Below are 9,376 nucleotides of genomic sequence, written 5' to 3' on the forward strand. Positions count from 1 at the left end.
CTGCTCCTCCGCGCCATGGCGTCCTCCCGCCCGCTCGCGCTTTTGCTGCTGCTCCTCGTCTGCAGCCCGGCCGCTACTGCCGAGTCGGTGGGTGTTTGGAGGACTCGGGGGGAAGTGCGGGGGCCCCCTTGCCTCTTTTGTTCCAGAGAGCTGGGATGGGTGTGTGTGCGCTCGGAGAGCCGCGCAGCTCCCAGCTGGACCGCGAGCCCGGGAAACTTTGGTGGAAACTTCTCCTCGGGGTCGCGGGGCGGTTCCCAGGGTGGCTTCTGCGCTCGACGTGCCCCCGGCCTGTTGCTCTTCCCGCCTCCCCTGGCCTCAGTCCCGCCGCGGGCTCCCGGCTCCGACGTGACTAAGCCGGTGTCAGCGCTCGCCCTCCCAACACCCTCGCCCTTTCACTGTGATCCCGGGGCGGCTGCGAGCGAGCGCGGAATCTCCCTCCTCACTCTCTAGGCGCCCAGAGTTGGCAGCTCCAGAGCTGGCCCGGGGCTGAGGGGCCAGCGCGGGCTCGGAAGGGGGAGGGGTGTGGGGATGAGCGGGGCCCCGTTTCCCACGCGCGGGGTTGGGGGGTACCGAGCCCTGACCTCTGTTCTGGCCCCGGCCCTGCCTTTGACGTGTGTGTGTGTGTGTGTGTGTGTGTGTGTGTGTGTGTGTGTGTGTGTGTGTGTGTGTTGGGGGGCACGCGTGGCCCTATCTCTTCTGAGTCTCACCTTCCCCATGCACACAAATTCTTTGGCGGACGGGGACAAGAGGTGACTACTTTTTCCTTAGGGCCCCTGGAATGTTGAGACTGGTCTTTAAGGACAGACAAGGAGGGATGGTTTCAGCTTAGCACTTGGCCCCAAGTGGAGCCTCCACTTTTCTGTTGAGCTGCACGTGGGGAAATTGGAGCACCCACCTTGCGTGGAGTGAAGGGGCTCGGGGAGAGAAGGCTTTGGTGAGCCTATAAAGACTTCCTCTTTGCTGCCCATGGATGCCCAGCATAGTTTACACTCCCTGGGTCCCCCAGAGGCTCCATCCCATTAGCCAGGAAATCTCATCTAGGAAGGTGAGGGCACAGGACTGTTGGGAGAGATCTGCCTCCAAGAGCTTTTGTGTTCTTTAGCGCCAGTTTTTAGGAGGAATGAGCTCCTGGAATTTAATCATTAATGGTACAGTAATTTCTTTGAAAGCCTCAGGTCTCCTTTTCCTCCATAGTTATTTAGGAGAGAGTTGATCCTGCCTCCAGCCTCTTGTTGAGAAATGGGTAGGACCCTGAGCAGTAATCCCCAGCACAGTTTAGGCTTGCAGTGACGATTGCAAGCGTTTACTGCTTTTGGTGTGTCTGGTTCTGTTCTACTAGCTCCATGGACAGCAACAACCCGACTGGTTACTGATCTAAAACTGGTCCTGAGGCTAGAGAGGTTAAGTAATTTGCCGAAGGTCACACAGCTAGCTAGTAAGTTCTGAGTCAGATGCCAAATAGACAGCATGGTTTCTAATTCCTGCTTTTATCCTAATTTCTGGCCCAAGAGGCCACTTCTATCCTGTCCTTGGGTAACTGAAGACTTGCCTAGTGGTTTTGGGGCAGGAAAGCCTCAAGGACTTCTGAAGTGGAAGAAACAAAAGTCCACAGTGAGGTGATGATGTCCCCGAAGCAAGGGTGTCTTTATGCAAAGTTAGTGACTGAGCCAAAACTAGAACTGCACCTTCTGCCTCCTTGGTGTGGTTCTCTAAATTAATTGGGAGGTGTCTGAAGGGATGAACACTGGCTAAGTGGTATGAAGTAAAAGACGGAAGGACCCAGGAGGTGGCTGGGTAACCACATGGATAGTCACATGCTAGCCTAGGCTCAGGGGCTGCTGAACCTGCAGGTTGTTTGGGAGGAGGAACAGACAGTGGTGTCCTGGGGATAGTCAGAAGGATGTGGCTTGGGAAGGGGGGTTGTGTCAGCTGGGGAAAAGTCACCCCAAGCAGCTGCTTCCTGAGAGAGGTGTCATTCTCTCAACCTGACCTTAGCTCTCCCTTTTTGGCTAATGTCACCAACCTCTTGTTTCTACTTGGGGCACAGGGCTTCCCTTTTTCACCCCTCTCAACTCCCAGGTTATGGCTGGAAAAAAATCAGACCAAGTCACATTTGGTTTAGACTAGAGAGGTGATCCAGTTTGCCCTTTTCTTTTAGGTGGAAAAAAATAAGGCCAAGAGAGAAGGAACTTGCTGACGGCAGTTATAATTTACCGAGTACATTTTCTTTTTCTCTCCTCTCTCTGTCTCTTGTCATATAGTATCTCACTGTGTAGTCCAGGTTGACCTAGAACTTTTGATCCTCCTGCCTCAGCTTCCCGGTTTTTGGGATTTCAAACCCATACCACCATTCCTGGTTTGAATATTTTCCATAAGCCAGATCTGATGCATTTTATCTTCACAAAAAAACTAGCATGTGGAGTTTATGTCACTTCTCAGATGAGGGAATTGAGAGAGAGAAAATGGTACCACCGTGGGCTAGCAGAGAGCATCCAGGTCGTCAGAATAGCTGACTAGTAGTCCTCCCCTCTATCAGTGCTATTAGGGCCCCTCCCCAAATTTTAGGTTTGGTTCAAAGTCCTGCTCTCTCCTTTGGTGGTGCTTGCCTCTTCTTAGTGCCTCAGGGTTAGGGAAAGGAACCCAGGCTAAGCACCTAGCTGCCCTCTCCTCTGTTTGGCGGGTGGGGGGGTGGGGGGGTGGGGGTGCCATCCTAAACCAGTTCTTCCTGTCCAGCTGGGAGCATTCTCCTGATCTGCTTTCCTGCCACTCCCTCCTGGCCAATTAAAGACACCCTTGTTTGGGGAGTGGGGGTGGGCAGAAGTGTTGCTGCCCAGGGGCTGTGCTCCTGAGTTGGCTCCAGACCCAGGCAGTTTTGGGGGAAGTATCCCCCACCCACCAAGTGTACTTCATCTTAAAGACATTTCTGGTTTGCCTGAGAATTCTCTCCTTGATTACCCAGAAGTTGGGGTGGAAGTCCAGGTGGGTTCTAGGACCCTTGAGTGGCCAGTGAGAACTCTTGGGACTTCTCAGGAGCTCACTGAATTACCAAACACCCAGGAAAATATTTGAACCACACTTTGGAGGGCTCCCTGAAGGTCTCTTGCCCTCTCTGGGCTGACATCTACCATCTGTAAATGAACAGTTGGAGCTGATTGGCTTGGAGAGCCTTTCCCAGTGCTGATATTTGATTAATAATTAAGGACTAACTATTCAAAAGGAACTGTGGAAACTATAAAGACATCTAAGGCATTCCCTCCAGGGAATTACCAGACTCCACCAACCCCCAACATGTGCTAATACCCACCCCCTTGCACACCCAGGGCAGGAACTCTGCTTTATTTATTTTAGTGAAATATCTGTCTCATAGTACTCAGGAAATGTTTGTATGAATGAATAAATTCATGCATGTAACTTCACTGTAAAAGGTGCATTACTGTATTTATTACTAGTAATATGATGAGATAGATAATTTATATCTCTCTTTTTATAAGAAACTGACACTTTGAGGAATGCCTCATGGCTTGCCAAGGTCAGAACCAGATTAGAATGATAGTGCAAGATAATCTGGTTTGATTGGAGTCAGAGACTATTCCAGATGAGATTTGCTGGTTTTGATGGTAGATACCTTGGATTCTGCTACATTGCTGGGTGACCTTGAACAAACAGGCCCTGTGTCTGGGGCTTAATGTTTCCAATTCTAAAACAAGGAGGTTGAACCTTTGCCTCCTAAGTGTCTTTCCTGCCCTGAGATCTCATTGATGAGGGGAGGGAAACTTTCTTGTCCTCTTTGGTTAAAAAGTCTGAACAAGTCACCAACTCAGAAGTGAAGTGGGATGGATATTCAGCTCCTGCCATCCCCAGTGCCTAGAAACAGGGTTTTTTTCCAAGGACTCATAGTGCGAGGTGGCCTGAATGAGGAGCTGGGGAAGCCAGACTGGGCTCCAGCCCCAGCTCCCTGTTGGGAGGAGCTGTCCTTCAGCCTCCTGGATTGAATGGGTGGATGTGACTTCCAAACATGCCTAAAATTGGGTGGGGGAAGGCGATGGATAGGGCTCTGTGAGTCACTGTAGGCTAGTGTAACCTGACTGAGTCACCCGTTTCCTTTCAAACTTCGCTAATAGGATGACTCTGTGGTGAGGGTGTTGGAATACATGTGGGATTTTTACCTCGTCCTTTGGAAATGGACATCTTCGTGTCCTCAGCCCTCCAGGAGCATATGGGAAGTACTTGTTCTAGGCTCCTTGGCAAGGCAGCCTCTTGCCCCTCTGGATTTTGACATCGAAGAGTCAAAATTGGTCTTTGGACCTCTGCAGGGCAAGTAGTACTTTCTTTTCCTCCTTAAAGCAAAACTGAGGCTTCGACGGGTTTGAGTTCATAGAACTGAGCCGACATAGTTCAAGTTTGATTTGACTTAGGATTCATTCTGTGATGTTTTTGAGGCCTCCTTTTCCTGGGGCTGCCTGGAGGGTTGAAACATTGGTTCTGTGTTGGTTAGGCAGGTCCAATTCCATCTCTTGCTAAGGACGTGACTTTGGATGTGCTGTTCAGCCTCTCGGAGCTGAGCTTCTTGGTCTGTTGAGATCTGGATGCCAGGCTGGGGATGTAGCTCTGCACTAGAGTGTGACCTAGTGTGCATGAGGTCCTAGGTTCCATTTCCGGCACTGGGTGGTGGAGATTGCGATGCTTCTGTGGAGAGGTTTAAAGATGACAAAGCTGCGTATAAAGTCTTACAGTATAGCATAACGTAGCATAGTGTAGCTCAGTATAGTGCAGTAATGGTGAACCTTTTAGGGCCCGCTGCAGCCCCTGTGGTTTGCCACCACAGGTAGAGTTCCTAGTGTACAGCAAGCTTTCCTCCTCGACCTATCCTTTCTAGGCCCAGGGTCCTAGAACGCTTTCTTTTCTCCCCCGTATCGAACTCCACAAGGTGGAAAGGGAAGAGTCCAGGGTGGAGCTGAGGGAGCCCAGATCTCCTATTTGTTTATCTTAGAAGTGGGCTGTTTGCTAATTATCTTATGGGTTTATATTTAAGCAAGAACCAGTTCCTGGAAGTCCTACCTCTCCTGTGGGGATCCACGGGACCCCCATACTCTGAGCACAGAACTTGATCACCATCCTGTGTCAAGAGGGGCAGAGTTGCTAGTGTTAGCAGGCTGAGTGGTTAACAAATGGTACCCTGGGTTTTGGGGTGGGGCCGGTCAATCCCGGACAGAAAAGGTTCAGTGTTCTGAAAAGACAGTTTTCCTACATTTGTTATTGCATGGTGCCCCAAGGAGGGGAGATCACGTCAACAGTCAGAGGGGTCTGATTTAACCCAAGGAGAATATTAGCCTGCCTTCTTAGGCTGGTTTGTCATTAACTCACTGGTGACCTTTGGGCATATTCCTAGCTCTGTCTGCTACAGGCTGGGTAACTGGAAAAGTGGGTACATTTTATAGTCAGAAAACCTGAATCTCTGTCCCAGCCCAGCACCTCAAACCAGGGGCACACAGTAAGTTAATAAGTTACTTTGTTGATGTGAGAGCCCAGGTGTCCTCTATAAAACACCTGTGTCACTCAAGGGCTGTAATCGGTGTTTGGCAAACTTGTAAAGTGCTGGCTTGAGTTTGTGATTAGCGTCTAGACGAGGGTTCCTAGCTTGGCCAGAGGTTGGCTTTGGGGAGGTGGTATCTGTGCCCACATTGAAAATGTAAATGGTTGTTACAGTTCTTGGGGGCCAGATCTTTTATTTTCGGAGAGCTCCCAGCCTCCCCCGTAAGATCACTCTGATCTTAACATGTTCTTTCTCCTTTGGTTGCCATTGTCTTTCTCTGCTTCCCACCTGCCCACCTCTGGTGTCCCCTGTGTCTCCCCACCCCCACCCCCCGGGCCAGACCCTCCTATTCAGTGCCCCCTCCCCTTACCCCGCAGCTGCCCCTCCCTTGTCCTTCACGCCCAGGGAGTGGAGCTGCCCCAGTTTTCTCTGGCAGAGGAGAAGCTGCTAGTCAGGTGACACCTGGGGTAATGGAAAGGGAAGGCAGGGAGAGGCTGGTGTGTGTGGAAACTGTGACTGGGTGAAGCCAGGCGGTGGCAGCCCAGCCTTGGGGACTGGCTACACCACTCAAACTCCAGGGCAGCAAATGGCTGAGCTGGGCACTCAGGGTAGGGACACTCCTTGCCTTGGGGAAGCTCAGCCAGGAGCCATCGTGGGACAGACTGACCTGGTCTGGAGCAGTAGCTTGACGGGGTGTGTCGGGGGAGGTTAGGAAGGGGCCAGCACCCGGGTGGATCTGATCTGCTGAGACAAGGCTGCTCAGTAGGCTCAAGACTGCGCGGAACACAAGGGGCTTGTTTGCAGCCTGAGAGCCTCTCAGCTGGCTGTGGATCCAGCAAGGATTTCGGATCTGCTGCCTAGATTACAAGCCCCAGCTTCAATGCACCTCTGTCTCAGAGGCCCTGAGGGAGCCAGCCCCTCCCAACTGTCTCCACTGGTAATCGGAGCAATGCCCAGTTTGGTTACCAGGCCTCAGGACAGAGGGACGCTTGTCTCTTTGAGTCGTGTCTTTTATAGGTGGGGAAACTGAGGCCCACGTAGGGAATCACCCAAGACCACCTATGGAGTTAGTGACAAGGGCGCTGATTGGCTTCTGGTAGGAGTTAGTCCACAGGTTTCAGAATACCCCCCATTCCTAGCTGGCATCTCAGGATCTTGGAGTCCTTGCTGTGGGAATGGCCTGCCCTGGGGCTTGGTGAAAAGCTGGCTGCTGGCAGTGCCAGGCCTGGCTGTCTTCACAGAGATTGTGTTCAGAGTAACCCGACCTTGGAGTGGGCAGAGCTGACATTTGAACCCTCACTCCACCCCCAGCCCCCCATCTGGCATCCTGGCTTAACCCTTCAGGAACCAGAGCACCACTCTAGATTGGTATATGACTTCTTTTTGCCTTCTAGATATTTATTGTCCCTAGGCAAGTCAGGAAATACTCTGTGGATCCAAATTCCTGGTAGAATTTCAGATGTCTGTGGTCAACGCCATCTACTCTTTCTGGGAAAATAACAAATTTTCTCTTTCTCCACATGCTTAGAACAGGTGCTGAAAGCTGAATGACTTTGAGTAGATGGATCTCTACCCATCTCTGGGATTTTTTCTTGTGCATCATCTAAAAAGAGCTGATTGGTTTTTGAAAGTCTCTGCTCTTAGAAACAAAATAATAATTCATATGGGTTATGTCCCGCTGGAGTTTATGAAGCACTTCCTCATCTACTGACCAGCTTCTGTAACTGCTACTGTGTAGCTAACACAACCTGCTTTCTTGACCCTTTGAGCGCTAATCCCTATAGCCAGAAGGCAGGTGGGGGTTAATAATAGTCACTGCTCCTTGAGCACCTGTCGCATACCAGGGCACCTGCTGAATCCCTTGTACACACAGAGTTCTCTTCCCAGAGTTCTCATCACTTGACGAGGTGTTAACCGCCCTGGTTACAAAGGAGGAAGCTGGGAATTTAATAGCCATAATACCTTTTAGGCTCATGCAGTTAGGAAGTAGCGAGGCTCTGGTTTGCTGGTGGATCTTGCCCGTTCCTTCAGGCCCTTTAGAATGCTGCCACGGGTGGAGGTGTGTACTACACACCCTGCTGAGGATCTTCTGCCAGAATCACTGCGGTGGGTACAGCAGTTGGAGCCCAAGAATACTCATCCGCACCCCCCAAATTTGGCTTGCCGTTATTACCCTTCTGTTCTTGCTTCCTGAAAAAAGGCTCTGCCTTCCCTAGGAAGGAGGGTGTTTGGGGAAAAGCTCTCATTCCTTCCTTTACAGTTAACCAAGCCCTGACCCTCAACTCCTCCCTGGTATTCCAGCCAAGTCTCTGTTTCTTTGTTTGAGCAATATCACTTTCACCTTTGTTTACTCCTGGGCAGGGGAAGAGATGGCTTGGCACCCTGGCTTGGGCATTGTCTTGTGGGCTTTTGGGTTAGGGTGGAGAGGTGAAAAGTAGTGAGAAGCCTGGTTGTGGTTAGGGCACAGTCTGGAGAAAGTCCTAGGTTTCAATCCCAGTGCTGTATGACTTTGGATGAATGACTCAGTGCAGTTTTTTCATGTGTAAAGTGAGCACGCACCTTACAGTGCTGTTGGGGCGATTAAATGAGCTCATATAGAGAGATAGCCCAGCAGGCTGCCTGGCACGTAGTAGATAGTCCTATTTGTCACACCAGCTTTCGTGCTTTTTCTGGAGTAACAAAAGCTATAGGACTTTAGGATGGGGTTGGTGACCTTTCCCTAGCTTTGTGCTGTAGCCTGAGGGCTAGAATTATACTGGAGAGCTGGGCGTAGAGGCACACACCTGTAATCCCAGTACTCAGGAGGCTGAGGCAGGAGAATCACTGGGAGTTCGAGACCAGCCTGGGCTACATAGTGAGTTCCAGGTCAGTCTCAACTACATAGTGAGACCTGTCTCAAAAAACCAAAACCAACAAAACAAAAGAATTATACTAGAGAGACAGCTCCTGCCCATGGATTTGCTGAGGACCCTTTTTACCAAGAGTCCTGCCTCCAGCCTGAGAGCTAAGGGATGTGGCTTCTCAGTCCAACTCTGCCGCTGGCTGCTTGGGTGACCTTGGCAATGTCCTTTGCCTTCTAATCTGAGCGGTCATCATAAAATAAGCCAGTTGGACTCACTGGCTTCAGAAACCTTCTGTTAGCAGGTGTTTGTCCCTGTATCTACCCAGTCTTCTTTCTCCTGCATAGTTTGGGAAGGAGTCCAGAGCTTCTCATTTCCCCGAGGCACCAGGGCAAGCAGAGTCTCTGGGGCCCGGGCCTACTGCCTTATTCAGCTTGTGATTTCTGTGGTATGGCTATGAAAGGGACAAAGGTGCAAGGGAGACCCAAGGGCCAAGAGGGTTCCTGCGTGTGTTCACACACGTGAACACAGACACGTGCCTGGGCAGGGACGGGGTGAACTGAGGAGAACAGACCACAGCCTCAGCCAGGAACAGGGCGAGGTCCCTCTGGTCAGGGCCGGGCCTAGCTGCTGGGTGGCCCAGCTTTTCAAAGCCACCTCATACTGAATGGACCTTGTCTGAAAAGAAGGCGGGGAAAAGGAGGGCTATTGGTGCCTTCCCAGTCCCTACCAAAAAAAAAAGCAATTGCCCACAATCCCTTGGGGCTTTGCCCTGTCTCGCTAGCCTCGTCCTAAATGACCCCTGCTCACTCGGGAGTTTCCCTCTTGTCAGAGGTCATGGGCAGAGAAGGGGCCAGAGAGGGGGCAGAGAGGGGGCCTCTGGAGCTCAGGGAGGATTCAGTTCCCGATGTCCTGCCAGCAGCTCTGCTTCATGTGCCTCTTGACTTGCTGTGAGGGAAGTCTTGTACATGCACCTTTCTTCCCTTTTGGAGCAAATAAGGAT

At 51.2% G+C, this 9,376-nt stretch overlaps 1 protein-coding gene across 1 annotated transcript in view; it reads left to right on the forward strand.

The window, feature by feature from the left end:
* The first annotated feature begins 6 nt into the window (after positions 1-6).
* The window catches only part of Sdc4 (syndecan 4), a 19,785-nt gene continuing 10,415 nt past the window's right edge, over positions 7-9,376 (forward strand). The window contains exon 1 of the mRNA XM_033767137.1: positions 7-87. Within this exon, the coding sequence (XP_033623028.1) occupies positions 16-87 (72 nt within the window). The 5' untranslated portion in view covers positions 7-15. The remainder of the gene's footprint in view (positions 88-9,376) is intronic.

This window comes from Fukomys damarensis, unplaced genomic scaffold (assembly GCF_012274545.1).
Source record: "Fukomys damarensis isolate Sample0158 unplaced genomic scaffold, DMR_v1.0_HiC HiC_scaffold_22, whole genome shotgun sequence".
NCBI lineage: Eukaryota > Metazoa > Chordata > Mammalia > Rodentia > Bathyergidae > Fukomys > Fukomys damarensis.